The 20,763-nt window shown below is 35.7% G+C and overlaps 1 protein-coding gene across 1 annotated transcript in view; it reads left to right on the top strand.

The window, feature by feature from the left end:
• Nucleotides 1-20,763, top strand: part of LOC117338520 (RAB11-binding protein RELCH-like) — a 238,637-nt gene that overhangs the window by 21,423 nt on the left and 196,451 nt on the right. The window contains 9 exon segments of the mRNA XM_033899876.1: nt 7,077-7,167; nt 7,565-7,636; nt 8,369-8,509; nt 9,893-10,051; nt 13,961-14,141; nt 14,353-14,509; nt 16,578-16,701; nt 19,828-19,876; nt 20,185-20,276. Of these exon segments, the coding sequence (XP_033755767.1) occupies nt 7,077-7,167; nt 7,565-7,636; nt 8,369-8,509; nt 9,893-10,051; nt 13,961-14,141; nt 14,353-14,509; nt 16,578-16,701; nt 19,828-19,876; nt 20,185-20,276 (1,066 nt within the window).

Below are 20,763 nucleotides of genomic sequence, written 5' to 3'. Positions count from 1 at the left end.
TTCAAAATGCCCTTTTTAAATGAAGAGGTTTTAAACTAAAAGTAAAAAGAAACTTAAAAAACAACAAAGTTGATTAATCTAAAAAATTTCTTTCAAATACCACCCCAAATTTTAAATTTTTTGATGAGTTTTATACCAAACAAAAAGGGTATATTTGGACCTGTGAAAAAAGTTTAAGTTAATTATTTTAAGGGATTTTTATCAAAATTAAAACAATTTATTTTTTAAGAAATTTTTTTTGGGTTTTAAAATTTGGGATTAATATTAAAAAAGGTAAAAAAAAAAAATTTTAAGAAAGATTTAAAAATCTTCTGTTGGTAAAAGTCTTTTATTAAAAAATTGTTGTAATTTTATTTTGAAAAAAAAAAAATAAAGAAATTTTTAAAATTTAACAACTCTTAGAGTTTGGAATATGTTTTGTTTTTTTTTCTTGATAATTAAGGGATATTTTTTCATTGCGTTTTAATTTCTTTTGCGGTTTAAAAAAAGGGAAAATGGGGTTTTTTTTGGGCGATGTTTTTAAAATTGTCCCCAAAGTTAAAAAAGGTAAGGGGAAAATGTTAATTTTTCAGTTTAAAAACAAAAAGTTAAAAAAGGATGCAAGGTGATTTTGTATTTTAAAAAACCAAATGCCTTTTTTTAAAATTTTAATCTTTATTCAAAGGGCATTTTTATTTAAAAAAGGAAATTTTTGGAATAAATTTGTCCTCTGCCATTTTTCTTTTAATTGTCCAAAACCATTTCCATTTAAACCCGCAAATTTTTTTAAAACAGGGCCCTTTTATTAAAAATTTTCCCCTTTTTTGGTAAATTTAAAGGGGAAATTAAAAATATGGGGGAATTTTTCAATTTGGCTTTTTTAAAAACCCACGTTAAAACCCGAGGGGGTTTTTACCCAAAAGGGGATGAAACATGAATTTTAAAAGAAAAATTAAAGGGGATGTGGAAATATACGGGGAATTTTTAATTTTCAATTTTAAAGGGATTAAAGCAAGGGATCCCCCCTTTTTTTTTTCACACAAATTATATTTTAAAACCTTTGGTTTAAATGTTTATCTTTTAAAGTTTGGTTTATTTTTTTCTTTCCCTAAATTTTAAATCACCAAAATTACAGCTTTTATTTTAATCTTGGTTATATTTAAGGTGGGGGCTTTTTTTTTTAAAAAACCCAAAAAAAAATTTTGGCTGGGTCATGGGAAATATTTTATTTCAGGTAAATTTCCTTTCCAAAAGAAAACCTGGCCCCACTTTTATGTGACAATGTTATTTTGGGGGAGAAAATTTACCTGTAGGGGTTATAAAAAAAAGGGGAAAGGCAAACTGTTAAAAATTTTTAATTTTAAGAAACCAAAAGGCTTTGCTTCATGATTGTTTTACTTTTATAAATACAAGGAACTTTTTAAAAGTTTTAAAAAAGGAGGGGTTTTGGTTTTTCCCATTTGGTTTACTGTATTTTTTAAATGGCCAAACCCTATTGTTATTCAATCAAATTAACAACAAATGCTATGTTTTGGTCCTGTAATAAGCCCACAGCCTGATATTGAGTTTAGTGGTGTTTTACCCCCTTATATTGAGTTAAGTGATGTTTTACCCCCAGTATTGAGTCAGGTGATGTTTTACCCCCTAATATTGAGTTAAGTGATGTTTTACCCCCTGATATTGAATTAAGTGATGTTTTACCCCCTAATATTGAGTTAAGTGATGTTTTACCCCCTGATATTGAGTTAAGTGATGTTTTACCCCCTGATATTGAGTTAAGTGATGTTTTACCCCTGATATGGAGTTAAGTGATGTTTTACCCCCTGATATTGAGTTAAGTGATGTTTTACCCCCTGATATTGAGTTAAGTGATGTTTTACCCTCTGATATTGAGTTAAGTGATGTTTTACCCCCTAATATTGAGTTAAGTGATGTTTTACCCTCTGATATTGAGTTAAGTGATGTTTTACCCCCTGATATTGAGTTAAGTGATGTTTTACCCCTGATATGGAGTTAAGTGATGTTTTACCCCCTGATATTGAGTCAGATGATGTTTTACCCCCTGATATTGAGTTAAGTGATGTTTTACCCCCTGATATTGAGTTAAGTGATGTTTTACCCCTGATATGGAGTTAAGTGATGTTTTACCCCCTGATATTGAGTTAAGTGATGTTTTACCCCTGATATTGAGTTTATTGGTGTTTTACCCCTGATATTGAGTCAGGTGATGTTTTACCACCTAATATTGAGTTAAGTGATGTTTTACCCTCTGATATTGAGTTAAGTGATGTTTTACCCCCTGATATTGAGTTAAGTGATGTTTTACCCCTGATATGGAGTTAAGTGATGTTTTACCCCCTGATATTGAGTCAGATGATGTTTTACCCCCTGATATTGAGTTAAGTGATGTTTTACCCCCTGATATTGAGTTTATTGGTGTTTTACCCCTGATATTGAGTCAGGTGATGTTTTACCACCTAATATTGAGTTAAGTGATGTTTTACCCTCTGATATTGAGTTAAGTGATGTTTTACCCCCTGATATTGAGTTAAGTGATGTTTTACCCCTGATATGGAGTTAAGTGATGTTTTACCCCCTGATATTGAGTCAGATGATGTTTTACCCCCTGATATTGAGTTAAGTGATGTTTTACCCCCTGATATTGAGTTAAGTGATGTTTTACCCCTGATATGGAGTTAAGTGATGTTTTACCCCCTGATATTGAGTTAAGTGATGTTTTACCCCTGATATTGAGTTTATTGGTGTTTTACCCCTGATATTGAGTCAGGTGATGTTTTACCACCTAATATTGAGTTAAGTGATGTTTTACCCCTGATATTGAGTTAAGTGATGTTTTACCCCTGATATTGAGTCAGGTGATGTTTTACCCCCTGATATTGAGTCAGGTGATGTTTTACCCCCTGATATTGAGTTAAGTGATGTTTTACCCCCTGATATTGAGTTAAGTGATGTTTTACCTCCTGATATTGAGTTAAGTGATGTTTTACCTCTGATATTGAGTTAAGTGATGTTTTACCCCTGATATTGAGTTAAGTGATGTTTTACCTCCTGATATTGAGTTAAGTGATGTTTTACCCCCTGATATTGAGTCAGGTGATGTTTTACCCCCTGATATTGAGTCAGGTGTTTTACCCCCTGATATTGAGTTAAGTGATGTTTTACCCCTGATATTGAGTCAGATGATGTTTTACCCCTGATATTGAGTTAAGTGATGTTTTACCCCTGATATTGAGTTAAGTGATGTTTTACCCCTGATATTGCGTCAAGTGATGTTTTACCCCCTGATATTAAGTCAGATGATGTTTTACCCCCTGATATTGAGTTAAGTGATGTTTTACCCCCTGATATTGAGTTAAGTGATGTTTTACCCCCTGATATTGAGTCAAGTGATGTTTTACCCCCTGATATCGAGTTATGTGATGTTTTACCCCCTGATATTGAGTCAGGTGATATATTACCCTCTGATATTGAGTTAAGTGATGTTTTACCCCCTGATATTGAGTTAAGTGATGTTTTACCCCCTGATATTGAGTTAGGTGATGTTTTACCTCCTGATATTGAGTTAAGTGATGTTTTACCCCCTAATATTGAGTCAGGTGTTTTATCCCTGATATTGAGTTAAGTGATGTTTTACCTCCTGATATTGAGTTAAGTGATGTTTTACCCCCTGATATTGAGTTAAGTGATGTTTTACCCCCTGATATTGAGTTAAGTGATGTTTTACCCCCTGATATTGAGTCAGATGATGCTTTACCCCCTGATATTGAGTTAAGTGATGTTTTACCCCTGATATTGCGTCAAGTGATGTTTTACCCCCTGATATTAAGTCAGATGATGTTTTACCCCCTGATATTGAGTTAAGTGATGTTTTACCCCCTGATATTGAGTTAAGTGATGTTTTACCCCCTGATATTGAGTCAAGTGATGTTTTACCCCCTGATATCGAGTTATGTGATGTTTTACCCCCTGATATTGAGTCAGGTGATATATTACCCTCTGATATTGAGTTAAGTGATGTTTTACCCCCTGATATTGAGTTAAGTGATGTTTTACCCCCTGATATTGAGTTAGGTGATGTTTTACCTCCTGATATTGAGTTAAGTGATGTTTTACCCCCTAATATTGAGTCAGGTGTTTTATCCCTGATATTGAGTTAAGTGATGTTTTACCTCCTGATATTGAGTTAAGTGATGTTTTACCCCCTAATATTGAGTAATGTGATGTTTTACCCCCGATATTGAGTTAAGTGATGTTTTACCCCCTAATATTGAGTTAAGTGATGTTTTACCCCCTGATATTGAGTTAGGTGATGTTTTACCCCCTGATATTGAGTTAAGTGATGTTTTACCCCCTGATATTGAGTCAGGTGATGTTTTACCCCCTGATATTGAGTCAGGTGATGTTTTACCCCCTGATATTGAGTCAGGTGATGTTTTACCCCCTGATATTGAGTCAGGTGATGTTTTACCCCCTGATATTGAGTTAAGTGATGTTTTACCCCTGATATTGAGTTAAGTGATGTTTTACCCCCTGATATTGAGTTAAGTGATGTTTTACCCCCTGATATTGAGTTAGGTGATGTTTTACCCCCTGATATTAAGTCAGATGATGTTTTACCCCCTGATATTGCGTCAAGTGATGTTTTACCCCCTGATATTGAGTTAAGTGTTTTACCCCCTGATATTGAGTTAAGTGATGTTTTACCCCCTGATATTGAGTTAAGTGATGTTTTACCCCCTGATATTGAGTTAAGTGATGTTTTACCCCCTGATATTGAGTTAAGTGATGTTTTACCCCCTGATATTGAGTCAGGTGATGTTTTACCCCCTGATATTAAGTCAGATGATGTTTTACCCCCTGATATTAAGTCAGATGATGTTTTACCCCCTGATATTGCGTCAAGTGATGTTTTACCCCCTGATATTGAGTTAAGTGTTTTACCCCCTGATATTGAGTTAAGTGATGTTTTACCCCCTGATATTGAGTTAAGTGATGTTTTACCCCCTGATATTGAGTTAAGTGATGTTTTACCCCCTGATATTGAGTTAAGTGATGTTTTACCCCCTGATATTGAGTCAGGTGATGTTTTACCCCCTGATATTAAGTCAGATGATGTTTTACCCCCTGATATTGAGTCAGGTGATGTTTTACCCCCTGATATTGAGTTAAGTGATGTTCTGCCCCCTGATATTGAGTTAAGTGATGTTTTACCCCCTGATATTGAGTTAAGTGATGTTTTACCCCCTTATATTAAGTCAGGTGATGTTTTACCCCCTGATATTGAGTTAAGTGATGTTTTACCCCTGATATTGAGTTTAGTGATGTTTTACCCCCTGATATTGAGTTAAGTGATGTTTTACCCCCTGATATTGAGTTAAGTGATGTTTTACCCCCTGGTATAGTGTCAGGTGATGTTTTACCCCCTAATATTGAGTTAGGTGATGTTTTACCCCCTAATATTAAGTCAGGTGATGTTTTACCCCCTGATATTGAGTTAAGTGATGTTTTACCCCCTGATATTGAGTTAAGTGATGTTTTACCCCCTGATATTAAGTCAGGTGATGTTTTACCCCTGATATTGAGTTAAGTGATGTATTACCCCCTGATATTGAGTTTAGTGATGTTTTACCCCCTGATATTGAGTTAAGTGATGTTTTACCCCTGATATTGTGTTAAGTGATGTTTTACCCCTGATATTGAGTTAAGTGATGTTTTACCCCCTAATATTGAGTTAAGTGATGTTTTACCCCCTGATATTGAGTTAAGTGATGTTTTACCCCCTGATATTGAGTTAAGTGATGTTTTACCCCCTGATATTGAGTTAGTGATGTTTTACCCCCTGATATTGTGTTAAGTGATGTTTTACCCCCTGATATTGAGTTAAGTGATGTTTTACCCCCTAATATTGAGTTAAGTGATGTTTTACCCCCTGATATTGAGTTAAGTTATGTTTTACCCCCTGATATTGAGTTAAGTGATGTTTTACCCCCTGATATTGAGTCAGGTGTTTTATCCCTGATATTGAGTTAAGTGATGTTTTACCCCTGATATTGAGTTTAGTGATGTTTTACCCCCTGATATTGAGTTAAGTGATGTTTTACCCCCTGATATTGAGTTAAGTGATGTTTTACCCCCTGATATTGTGTTAAGTGATGTTTTACCCCTGATATTGAGTTAAGTGATGTTTTACCTCCTGATATTGAGTTAAGTGATGTTTTACCCCTGATATTGAGTTAAGTGATGTTTTACCCCCTGATATTGAGTTAAGTGATGTTTTACCCCCTGATATTGAGTTAAGTGATGTTTTACCCCCTGATATTGAGTTAAGTGATGTTTTACCCCTGATATTGAGTTAAGTGATGTTTTACCCCCTGATATTGAGTCAGGTGATGTTTTACCCCCTGATATTGAGTTAAGTGATGTTTTACCCCCTGATATTGAGTTAAGTGATGTTTTACCCCTGATATTGAGTCAGGTGATGTTTTACCCCCTGATATTGAGTTAAGTGATGTTTTACCCCCTGATATTGAGTTAAGTGATGTTTTACCTCCTGATATTGAGTTAAGTGATGTTTTACCCCCTGATATTGAGTTAAGTGATGTTTTACCCCTGATATTGAGTTAATTGATGTTTTACCCCTGATATTGAGTTAAGTGATGTTTTACCCCCTGATATTGAGTTAAGTGATGTTTTACCCCCTGATATTGAGTTAAGTGATGTTTTACCCCCTAATATTGAGTTAAGTGATGTTTTACCACCTAATATTGAGTTAAGTGATGTTTTACCCCTGATATGGAGTTAAGTGATGTTTTACCCCTGATATTGAGTTAAGTGATGTTTTACCCCCTGATATTGAGTTAAGTGATGTTTTACCCCCTGATATTGAGTTAAGTGATGTTTTACCCCCTGATATTGAGTTAAGTGATGTTTTACCCCCTGATATTGAGTCAGGTGTTTTACCCCCTGATATTGAGTTGAGTGATGTTTTACCCTCTGATATAGTGTCAGGTGTTGTTTTACCCCCCTGGGTTTATTTCACTATAAATATTGTAACTAACTGAATTATATTTTCACAGACAGATGATCCTGACAGGATGTGTAGCCTTCGCCCAACATGTGGGACAAGCACGTCTCATGGAGGAGCTCCTTCCTCAGTGTTGGGAACAGGTAAATAGTATCTACACATGACCAACCTGGATGATGAGATTTTATAATGAGATTTTATAATGAGATTATATAATGAGATTTTATAATGAGATTTTATAATGAGATTTGTGATTTTATAATGAGATGTTATAATGAGATTTTATAATGACATCTTTAATTCAGCAGAATCATGCAGTTTTAATGTCAATTTTTCTGAAAATGTCATTAAGAACTGCTGAATTTTCATTTCCTTAACTGTGTTTTCTAATTAGTTATATAATTTTTTTTGCAATTCCTTAGAGTTTTGAGACTTTTACATATTAGATGAAATGAGTTCAATATTATATTGTTTATTCCATATTGTTTATTCCATATTGTTTTTTGTATATAAAGTTGTGAATGCTGATTTTGACTTCAGATCAGCCACAAGTATGCAGAAAGGAGGATACTTGTGGCGGAGGCGTGCGGAGCCCTAGCTTCCTACCTACCTGTGAGTAGAATATAGAATAATATGCTTAATATTTGATAGGATGGTACATGCATTGTAGATTGTTGATATCATACAATCAGATCTTGTGAAACATGGTAATGGGAAAACATATTAGTACTAAAGCTTAATGTAATATTGTTCACTCAAGGTTACAAGTTCACTATATTCTGAGTCTCATGATAGAGCTTAATCATGAACCCTATCTCGACATAACCTACTAGATTACTGCTAAAAGTGCTTATATAAGATTACTGGTAAAGTATGTTTACAGTGTCAATGGTAGCAAGCCATGTTGAATATCTTGACTTATCACTATTATTGGATGTTGATACTGAACCATAAGTCACTAGGACCATAATAAAATTTAGGACCAATGTGACAGTCTTGTTATCACTTCATCTCTAGAACAGAAAATTGTATTTCGATAGGCCAGAAAACTGTTAGATTCCAAATGGTGCTTAAGTGAAACACACAGGTCATAGCCATTAATTTAAAAGAAAAAAAAGCACTTAAAACATTAAGATCTATAGAAATGATACTCTGTCAGTGTTACCGCTGACTGCAGAAAAAAAAATTATTTTGAAAAATCGCTTCCTAGTTACAAAATTGAAGCTTCATATGCCCCTTGTTAGGTCATCTGAACCCAAGGGTTTAAAACCCTTCTCCTTCTTTATCATTGGATTGGGTCATATGTTATTGGTTTGGACTGTGAACCTCACTCTCTGCTTTCAGAATGAAATCCTGAGCTCACTAGTGCTGTCTATGCTGCAACAGATGCTGAGTGATGATAAGGATGAGGAAGTTCGGGAGGCAGTGGTCAGGAGTCTCGGTCTTCTCTTCGGCTTTATCTGTGATACAGACAAATTTTCTCAGGTAGGTCATACTGTGTTAGTTTGTACAGGTAGGTCATACTGTGTTAGTATGTACAGGTAGGTCATACTGGGTCAGTTTGTACAGGTAGGTCATATTGTGTTAGTTTGTACAGGTAGGTCATACTGTGTCAGTTTGTACAGGTAGATCATACTGTGTTAGTTTGTACAGGTAGGTTATACTGTGTTAGTTTGTACAGGTAGGTCATACTGTGTCCGTTTGTACAGGTAGGTCATACTGTGTTAGTTTGTACAGGTAGGTCATACTGTGTTAGTTTGTACAGGTAGGTCATACTGTGTAAGTTGTACAGGTAGGTTATACTGTGTTAGTTTGTACAGGTAGGTCATACTGTATTAGTTTGTACAGGTAGGTTATACTGTGTTAGTTTGTACAGGTAGGTCATACTGTGTCAGTTTGTACAGGTAGGTTATACGTAGGTCATACTGTGTTAGTTTGTACAGGTAGGTCATACTGTGTCAGTTTGTACAGGTAGGTCATACTGTGTCAGTTTGTACAGGTAGGTCATACTGTGTTAGTTTGTACAGGTAGGTCATATTGTGTTAGTTTGTACAGGAGGTAGGTTCTATACTGTGTAGTGTAGGTCATACTGTGTCAGTTTGTACAGGTAGGTCATACTGTGTCAGTTTGTACAGGTAGGTCATACTGTGTTAGTTTGTACAGGTAGGTCATATTGTGTTAGTTTGTACAGGTAGGTCATATTGTGTTAGTTTGTACAGGTAGGTTATACTGTGTTAGTTTGTACAGGTAGGTCATACTGTGTTAGTTTGTACAGGTAGGTCATACTGTGTTAGTTTGTACAGGTAGGTCATACTGTGTTAGTTTGTACAGGTAGGTCATTCTGTTTTATCTTGTACAGGTAGATCATTCTGCATTAGTCTGTACAGGTAGGTCATTTTGTTTAAGCAGAGGTTATTTTATGTCCACTGCTAACCATCTGAGTAGGGAATACTGTAATGTGTTACATTATTTTATCCCCATAATGTTGGAATCAGTCTGTTTGTCTGACTGTCTTTCTGGCTGTCTGTCGCTGTTTACAAATCTACCAAAATAAAGGTTCCATATTGGTAAAGAACATTTTCCCCTATATAATATCATAATCAACTTATTTCATTCAAACTTGATACAGAAGGGAGATAGCATATAAACTACACTGATGATGAATAAGTCTGTGGTCATGTAACATTGTGTATTGAGTATTGGTCCAGAATTTTTTGATGATATTCTGATTTTAATGAAATGCCTAAATTATACTTAATTGAATTACCTTCCAGACAAAAAAAGACTCACTTAACATCAGAGCATTTGTTTAAGTCTCATCCCAATATTTCTCAAGTTTTTAGATGTTGTATCATTTGATCTCCACAGGGGTTTGAGCTGTTGCAGACGGCATTAAAGGACAACTCTGAGCGGGTGATCACCGCAGCACAACAAGTCTTCCTTCCTGCGTTTGCTGTCTGGGCACAGGAACTTGACAAGTTGGAACACAATTTGATAAATACCATCCTTAAGGATCTGGAAGAACTAGTTAAGGCAATTCCATATATCCCTGCTTCTCACCCTGGCTCACCAGCGCCACCTTGTGTCATCTACCCGAATTAATTAGGGCTCTTGAAAACATGCATGTTTTTAATAAAAAAAGAAATTTGAATAAACAAAAATTCTTTTAAAAAGTGCATGTTTGAAAACTTGTCCATCATTAAATAGAATTTAATGCATGGCATCAAGAAAAATATCTTTTGATATGGAATATTTACCAACAGATAGATAAGTTATGCAATGTAGATATATTAATAGGTATCAACAGAAGAACAAGTAGAATGTATACTTACATTCTTCATTGGATGGAATAGTAAAACTTATACAAAAAGAAAAAAATTACATTTGTATGCAATAAATCTTTTAAGGTCAAGGTCGAAATAGGTCTCATTACCACTTGGCCACAGATACAGGATTGATGATGGTAGTACGTGGTTTATTGAAATTATGTTGCTTGTCTCTTTATTAAAACATTGAGTCTGCCCACATTGATACAGAGACTGACAAGATGACACAGGGGGATGCTTTTCTGATTAATTTAGTGCTAGTGTGGTATATTTTCATCTAATTTAATTTATTTTTTTTATCTATCTAATTGTGCTTTGATGTAATATATAATTTATATTCTTACAAACAATGGAACTACATGTACAAGGTCTCTGTATATAAAGTATTGTGATATACAAGTGTGGCGATATGATATTGATATAACTGTTAATTTTATATTATATAACATAATATGATAATTTTTCGTTAAAAATCAGTGATTCAGGTTTTCCCATAGGAAATAACACTGGTCAGAAGTTAAACAAATCTTAAACAAATTTTCTTCAATAAAAAAAAATGCAACAAAACAAAAGCAGGATTTCATTAAATTAGATCTAGGATTCATCTGTTAAACCATAATTTTGGTCTGTACGGATTAGATTAATGTATAAATTTAGATGTTCATACATAATTTGAACTAGTATCTAAATTAGGATATGAATTTCAGTATATTTTGACACTCAAAGTCATACACATGTACAAAATGTATAGTAGAGGTTGTTAACTGAGATTTTGTCGTTATGTGATAAATGACTACATCGCCTACGATGATGTTTACCTACAGTTGGCCAGTCGACAGGTATAGTATATTTGGTAGTGACGCCTGCCAGAAAGTTTGTGTGCGGTATAATCACACTCTATTGTTTCAGATTTCACACTTCATCAACTAATTATACAATCATATTTATATTAGTACCTGATACCCACAGATAAAAATAAATAATGACTTTAGACCATCGTTCTTATCACTATCATTTTACACAATATCTGGAATCTTATTCACACTGCCGTCACAGTTCTCTAGTTTTACTTCTGTTTAATGACAACACTGACTGTCCATTTATACCTGTCAGTTCCATTGTTAAACTGTCATTGTGTTAGTTTCATATTTGACAGATTTACAAAAAAAATTGTCTGAATTTTTTACATTAAAATATTTCGGAGATTTGATTCTTGCAGTATCGCTATTATTTGTGTGGTTTTCATGATGATCCCATTCAGACGAATCTTAAACACTAAGTGAAAACAATCGTCAGGGATAACAGAATAGAAATCTTATGATAGTGACTACAAAGAAAGTTATCCCTGTGAAATATATTCTGGCATCTAAATTGCAAAAGTTTACTCCCACAAAACTTTTACAACTAAAAAATAATTTATATTAAAAAATTAGATTTCTCTCATAACCACAAATTTGCTACTGAAATCATGGCAAGTTATGAAATGATAATGAACATTGAAATCGTTGAGAACACTGAAATTATAGCAAGCTCTGGAATTATGACGAATATTGAAATCGTTGAGAACACTTAAATCATGACAAGCTCTGAAATCATGATGATCATTGAACTTGCTGAAAACACTGAAATCTGTGGGAGCTCTGAAATCATGGCAAGATTAAAATCATCTCTGTCAAAACTTTAAAATCATCTCTGTCAAAACATTTTAACTCCAGTATATCTGTCAGATTTGATTACGACCAATGTTTGATAATTAATTTTTACTGTATACATGTTTTAATTCTGTCTTTCTGCTGCCAGTGTTTTTCAGTTTCCAAGGTGACAAAATTCTGTGTTGAAGACATGTTTTTCCAAACCGATGCTTCCAACTTTTGACACCATTTATTTTTACAAGAATCATACCTGTTATTGATAGATGTTATGTAAATTTAAAAAAAAAGATGAAATTTAGTAATCTTACATTAGAAATACTAGTATGGGCCTTACGGAATATCAGAATGGAAAGAGAACTGTTCATTATTTTAAAAAATTACTTGTACATGCTTGAGGTAAATTTCATCTCTTTTTACCAGTACTTAAAGTCAATGTGGATTTGATATTGTAATATATACAGTGAAAACTGTAAGAGTATTATCACATAGAGGTATGGTTCTTATGGTGGAGGGATTACCTGGTAGTTGTCTATTACACAATTTGTCTGAAAGTGGTTCAGATTTTATGGCTTACATTAATTATACAATTAGCTACTTGTTTATCAGTATTCAAAGCAGATTTGTTTTTGTTTCAAATAGTTTTGAAATTACAATGAGAAATGTTTTTGAAAGTTTATTTTAATTTGATCAAATCGGTATTTTGTTTGAGTGGTGAAGATAATTCCCAAACTTTGAATGTCGAGTCCTTTTTTTAATCATTGTCATCACAGTACTTTAAATTGACAGATTGGAAGATTAAAAATGTTTTCCATACTGAATAATTCTACTTAAATAGAATATACTCTACAAAGACAAGAATTAATTTGAATTAATGTTAAAAAAGTAAAAACTTTCTATCAAGCCTTGTCTGAACTTCTAAAGTCTTTCTTTATGGCTCAATTATTATTCCTATATTATCAATTATCATATTTAACGTTTGGTACCAGTTTGTTAATATTAATCTGTTTCTTTTGTGTGATCAAATAATCCAAAGTTTATCCCAGTCTATGTAGTCTGTAACACTGTAGGTCATTACATATAAAATATTTCTTTAACCAGAGCGTTTAACATTTCTGCTTCAATCCTCTCAGTTTTTTTTTATTTATTCAGACAATATTTGTATAATTGTAGCCTTCAGTAAAATTGTATACATTGTAGATAGCCTGTAGCTTTGCTAATATATTTTTTTTTATTCTAAAAAAAAGCTTGGTAAAAACTAGCATTTTCATTGTTTTTTAAAATTTTTTTAATCTGATTGAATATTAGCAGCATTATTACATCGATGGATTTTCATAATTTATTTTTGTATTTGAAATAGCTTTCTATTTCCATGTATAGTTCATTTGCACACTTTTGATTTCCATGTTGACAAAACTTTGTCACCCTTCAATTCTCATAATGGACTCTACTGCCCATTGATATGGACAGTACAACTCATTATGTGAGGGTTGGTAAAGGTTGAAGTCATTCATGCAGAAAAGTTATTGATGTTGTTCATGCAGACTCGTTGTTGATGGTGTTGTTCACAGGAGTACTCACGCTTAAAGTACCAGTTGTGTTTGAATATTTATAAGTAGTTTTCTCAGTTCATCTATAAATAACACTTCATGTTAATGATTGTAATAGTTATTAAGTCACAGAAATCCATGATTAAATGTAGTTAAGATTTTGATTTCAAACATACATACTACTGTGTAAATCATGCATTGATCTCTTGTTTGTTATTTTATTGTTTTGCATGCCAAACATTCTGTTAGATGTTCCTTCATTATAATGCCATGGTTACCTCATTACAATGCCTCCATGACAACAGAGCTTGTATAAGGAGAGTAAACCAGAGCGTTATAATGATAGTACATGACAATATAAAAGAAAGATATTGCTGACCCTAACACCATTTGCTACTCTTATTTTAATAGTGTGCACTAGCAGCTCAGAAGGCGTCCAACAGTGTGACGATACCGCTGAACGAGGGACGCTTCCTCCTGCTCATGATGGCGCTTCAGGAACTGGTGCCCTTCCTATTTATATCAATGATCAAATCCGCCCCGTTTGTTAGCAAGCTGAGTGAGGTGTTAGGTTCTGCAGAACCAGTGGATGGTAAGTCATGTATCTGTTGGTTGAGGCCTGTATTTGTTATATTATCATGAGATATGACTCTCCCTGATGATATGACAGGGTCAATGTCGTTTAGAAATAATGTCAGACTCATTTCCGTATCCTGTTTACCTGTATATCAGGACAAATGAACACACAGGTTTAAATTAATGAAATGCTACAACACTAATATTCCCGTTTAATTCTTATACAGCTTCAAGGTTTCCAAAACCAAGCTCATCATTATCAGATCTGAAAACCGTAGTGGGAGGTGGACGAGAGTTGTCTGCCCTTATGAGCCTCTACGAGAACCACATATCTCAGGAATGGTTTGAACCATGGGACAACTTTAACTGGGTTGTAAATAATCTGTAAGTAGGAAGTTTGTGTGCTATTGTGTTAGAAAAACCATATTATGTTTGAAATTTACAGTCATTTTAATAAAAACTCCTCTGCTTAGGCCATACCAATTTGATAAATTGTTCTTCGGATTTTGACATTTTAAAATTGGAGCGAGCGAGCGAAATTTTTTTGATTTAAAAAAGAAATTGAAATCTTAACATTTTGGAGCGAGCGCGTAATTTTCACAGACGCAATATTAGAACAATGTCTTTTCCTCTTTAAATACAGCAACAACAAATGTTTAAATCATTCAAACTAGTTATTTGATGTTGCTGAATTATAACTACATATATGGATCTGCTCGGGAGCAAAAGCTGAATAGAAGAACATCAACAACAGAAGTTACAAACAATGTAATGTAGTAGAAAATTTGTCTAAAATACCCAATGTCAATGATTGGTCACTCCATGAATGATGAAATGCTTAAGCTTGAATTCATAAACTGTATGCAAAGCATGCTCTTTTATGGATACCAATGAAAAAAAATATCCAAAGGGAAATATTTTGGCTAGTGCATCTATAAAAAATAATAATCCGAATATCAAGGGATGACCATTACAAAACAAACACATTGCTCAAACAAAATCAACAGTGTTTTATTAAATATTAAGTTTAAACATTGATAGTATTTGAAATTGGATAAAATTAACAAAGTCATCTTTGATTGGCATGTAAAAGTATCAAACAACAGGTCTCAAAATGACTAGAATCTGAAACCAATTAACTACAATATTTTGGCAACATTGGCTATCAAATCTAGCAATATTTTGGAAAGAGAACAAAAACATGGTCCCCTCCCCAATCTCAAACTAATAAACAACTACAAAAAATTGGTAACATGGACTATTAAATCTAACAATATTTATTAATGAGAACAAAAGCATGGTCCCAACCAATAAAAAATGAAAACTAAAATTTACCATTGAAAATCACAATACAGTTTATGAGGACCGACAAGTTTGGCGGAGTCTTTTGGTTGGGGTGGAAGAGAAAGCGTTTTTTTTGGGATTCCATAAGCACAGGAAATGCTGACATTTTAACCGGGTCACTGGTAGATTTCTCTTTCTCGTGTTGGGGTTTCACTAAGAATTCAACAAATCTCATCCCTAAATCTTGACATACCGATATGGACATTTCTGCGGACGAAATGACGATTTTATCCGATGAAGTGGGGCGATTGCCCGAGATCCGAATTTCTGATAACAAGTACTGTGTTTCATTCACCCTATTATACAAATCTAGGAACGATAAATCGCCTTCAAGCTCCATTGCCGTATTGTCCAATACATTATGACGACCTGACTCTGTAGTGACAGATACAACAAAAATACCCATTTTGACACATTGAAATTGATGCCAGTACCTCATGGTTTCTTCGTGCTCTGACAGAAGTGTCTATGTCAAACAAACGCTTGAGATCTCTGTCTTAACACGTTTTAAGCCTTCGCCGAATAAATTTCCGGATTCGTCATTTTTTGTCGACGCGAAAATAGGAGCGGTAAATTTTTAATTTTATTTTAATTTCAATTTTTCAAAACACGAGCGGTAAATCTGACAAACAACAAATCAAATTGGTATGGCCTTATAGAAATATGTTAGACTTTTCATTAGTCATATCAATACCAATACAAACATGAAGTATTTTCAGAAGACCTAGAGCTTTCATAGTTTGTAATCCTTTCAATAGAAAGATATTATTTTGTTGTAAAAAATGGGGGATAATGTCAGTTACAATGTATGTAATTTGTATGTATCAGTACTGTAATAGGTATTACTGCTGTACCATCTGTGAGAAAGTATGCATTTCCTTTCACCTAGAACAACCAGAAAATTGACATTTAAAACATCTGATGTATTTATGTCTTTGTTGACTACAGTGTATTAGATTGAATGTCTTATGGATGAAGTCAAATTTAAGATTGATACAAATATTCTTGTGTGTGGTGATAAGCCCACTCTGATCTACTGCAGTTTAGTATAAATTTCCGCGGTGTAAAGTTTTATTACATTATAATTAACGTAATATCTGTGTTTCAGAATCCCACGTCTGATTGAGATCTCCATGGGTGCTGGACTGTCAGCCCCTCGTATCACCACATGTCAGTGTAAATGCTTCTTTAAAATTTGTCGGACATTTGGCAAAAAATTCACAGAGAAGAAGGTATATACTTTATATTTATTAAACATATTCTACAGATTTTTTCTATGGCCTACATTGAAGTGATATACATATTTATATTCATACCAGGTATATTTTTTCTAAGCAATTTCTACTTGTGAATAAAACTTTGCTACAATATGCTTGCCAACCTTCTGTATTAGGGAAGGTTTAGTTTGTATTGTTTAACAACCTATCAACAGCTATTGTCATTTAAGGACAGCCTCCCATGTGCGTAAGGTGCATGTTTGTGGTGAATATGTGTCTTTTGGGAGGCTGTAGTATGTTCGTGTTTGTCTCCTTGTGATAGTGCTACCTCACTGAAGCATTCTGCCGACACCCAGTAGGACACTCCACCCAGTCACATTATACTGACACCCAGTAGGACACTCCACCGAGTCACATTATACTGACACCCAGTAGGACACTCCACCCAGTCACATTATACTGACACCCAGTAGGACACTCCACCCAGTTACATTATACTGACACCCAGTAGGACACTCCACCCAGTCACATTATACTGACACCCAGTAGGACACTCCACCCAGTCACATTATACTGACACCCAGTAGGACACTCCACCCAGTAGGACACTCCACCCAGTCACATTATACTGACACCCAGTAGGACACTCCACCCAGTCACATTATACTGACACCCAGTAGGACACTCCACCCAGTTACATTATACTGACACCCAGTAGGACACTCCACCCAGTCACATTATACTGACACCCAGTAGGACACTCCACCCAGTCACATTATACTGACACCCAGTAGGACACTCCACCCAGTTACATTATACTGACACCCAGTAGGACACTCCACCCAGTCACATTATACTGACACCCAGTAGGACACTCCACCCAGTTACATTATACTGACACCCAGTAGGACACTCCACCCAGTCACATTATACTGACACCTAGGACACTCCACCCAGTCACATTATACTGACACCCAGTAGGACACTCCACCGAGTCACATTATACTGACACCCAGTAGGACACTCCACCCAGTAGGACACTCCACCCAGTCACATTATACCGACACCCAGTATGACACTCCACCCAGTCACATTATACTGACACCCAGTAGGACACTCCACCGAGTCACATTATACCGACACCCAGTAGGACACTCCACCCAGTCACATTATACCGACACCCTGTAGGACACTCCACCCAGTAGGACACTCCACCCAGTAGGACACTCCACCCAGTAGGACACTCCACCCAGTCACATTATACTGACACCCAGTAGGACACTCCACCCAGTCACATTATACCGACACCCTGTAGGACACTCCACCCAGTAGGACACTCCACCCAGTAGGACACTCCACCCAGTAGGACACTCCACCCAGTCACATTATACTGACACCCAGTAGGACACTCCACCGCGTCACATTATACTGACACCCAGTAGGACACTCCACCGCGTCACATTATACTGACACCCAGTAGGACACTCCACCCAGTCACATTATACTGACACCCAGTAGGACACTCCACCCAGTCACATTATACCGACACCCTGTAGGACACTCCACCCAGTCACATTATACCGACACCCAGTAGGACACTCCACCCAGTCACAATATACTGACACCCAGTAGGACACTCCACCCAGTCACATTATACCGACACCCTGTAGGACACTCCACCCTGTCACATTATACCGACACCCAGTAGGACACTCCACCCAGTCACAATATACTGACACCCTGTAGGACACTCCACCCAGTCACATTATACCGACACCCTGTAGGACACTCCACCCTGTCACATTATACTGACACCCAGTAAGAGACTCCACCCAGTCACATTATACTGACACCCAGTAGGACACTCCACCCAGTCACATTATACTGACACCCAGTAGGACACTCCACCCAGTCACATTATACTGACACCCAGTAGGACACTCCACCCAGTCACATTATACTGACACCCAGTAGGACACTCCACCCAGTCACATTATACTGACACCCAGTAGGACACTCCACCCAGTCACATTATACTGACACCCAGTAGGACACTCCACCCAGTTACATTATACTGACACCCAGTAGGACACTCCACCCAGTTACATTATACTGACACCCAGTAGGACACTTCACCCAGTCACATTATACTGACACCCAGTAGGACACTCCACCCAGTTACATTATACTGACACCCAGTAGGACACTCCACCCAGTCACATTATACTGACACCCAGTAGGACACTCCACCCAGTCACATTATACCGACACCCAGTAGGACACTCCACCCAGTCACATTATAGCGACACCCTGTAGGGTTCTCCACCCAGTCACATTATACCGACACCCAGTAGGACACTCCACCCTGTCACATTATACCGACACCCAGTAGGACACTCCACCCAGTCACATTATACTGACATCTAGTAAGACACTCCACCCAGTCACATTATACTGACACCCAGTAGGACACTCCACCCAGTCACATTATACTGACACCCAGTAGGACACTCCACCCAGTCACATTATACTGACACCCAGTAGGACACTCCACCCAGTCACATTATACTGACAACAGGAGAACCAGCTGTCCCACTCCCACAAATGTTAAATGCTAAGCAGGTGTAACAACTACCATTTTTGTAGAATGGTATGTCTCCACCAGGGGACATAACCCAACGTCTTCCTCACAAGGGTGAAGGGAGACATTAGGAAAAAGAAAAAGAGAAAAAACAAGATCCCAAATTTAGTCGCCTCTTACAAATCATGTAATGGGGGCAGCAGGGGTACAATTCTTACGTTCTACGTGCATGGCAGCATATTGAGGGAGACTTTGGATTTAGGTCCCTTAGTTGGATAAAAACAAATTTTCTTGTTTATGACAAAAAAAAAAACCCCAAAACAAATAAGCCCTCTGAAAAAAATAGTTGGGTTTATGTCGTTTTAAGGAATTAGTTTTTTAAAATGATGTAGATAAATACTCTTTTAAAGGCTTGAAATTTTTTTAATGCAATCTATCTCAGAAATTTTAAGAAGATGACAAGGATATTGCATTTTTTTTCCAATGAAAATAAGCGAATACATTTAAATAGATACACATTTTCATTTAATACTAATAAAGCAAAAATGTTCTTTTTTAAGATCCGACCAAAATTCATTGAACTAATGATGCTAACAGATGAACATGTAGGTAAGTAACTGTTTTTTTCAGTAGCCTGTGCTGGTTATTTTCAAATATGTAAACATATCAAGTTTTAAAAGTTTATAGAAAAGGTAAACTTTATTTAATTTAAAACAATTGTGAAACAATTTATATAAACTTATATCAGTCACACTGGTTGGCCCAGATGGAAGTGTGGGAGGGGTCTTACCGGTAGTTATTAGATAGCAATTAACAAGATCACGATTGATGTGTCTTTTAAAATATTCTCAAGGTGAATAAAGCCTCGTAGAAAAGATTCTGCCATGAGTTCATATATATATATTTTTTTTCAACAGAATACCAGGCATACGCCAATGCCAAACAGACGTCGGTGACAACGTGTATTGTACCGGTGTACGCTGGTGGCGTCCTCAGCGCATTCAATAGTGTAAGTTAAAAACAAAAATACCTTAGCTATGCATACAGGAGTAGTGAATTATATATATATATCGTGAGTATATGGATAGTTGTTTTAGTTTATATATATATCATGAGTATATGATATTTGTGTTTGTTTATATACAGTAAAACCCCGTTATTTCAACACCCGATATACCGCCAAACTCGCTTATCGCCATGAATTTATTCAGAACAGAGTTCCTCTCATGCTATTGCACCCGTTTTACTACCAAACTCACCTACTGCCATATGCATCTGCCATCATATTTCCAGAGCAAATGGTTAAAATAACATCATCTTGACCTCATTATTATCGCCAAATTGAGTCCAGAAGGATGTGTGTTTAGATGCTATGGTTTGTTACCTGACTGACAGGTAAATAGCTGTACACACCGTGATCGTGTGTACACACATGGAATCAATGAACCATGGCTAGTCCTTTATAATCTTTCTACAGGTAAGTTTCGGAAGTTATG

This window comes from Pecten maximus, chromosome 11 (assembly GCF_902652985.1).
Source record: "Pecten maximus chromosome 11, xPecMax1.1, whole genome shotgun sequence".
NCBI lineage: Eukaryota > Metazoa > Mollusca > Bivalvia > Pectinida > Pectinidae > Pecten > Pecten maximus.
This window is presented reverse-complemented; position numbering and strand designations above follow the sequence as displayed.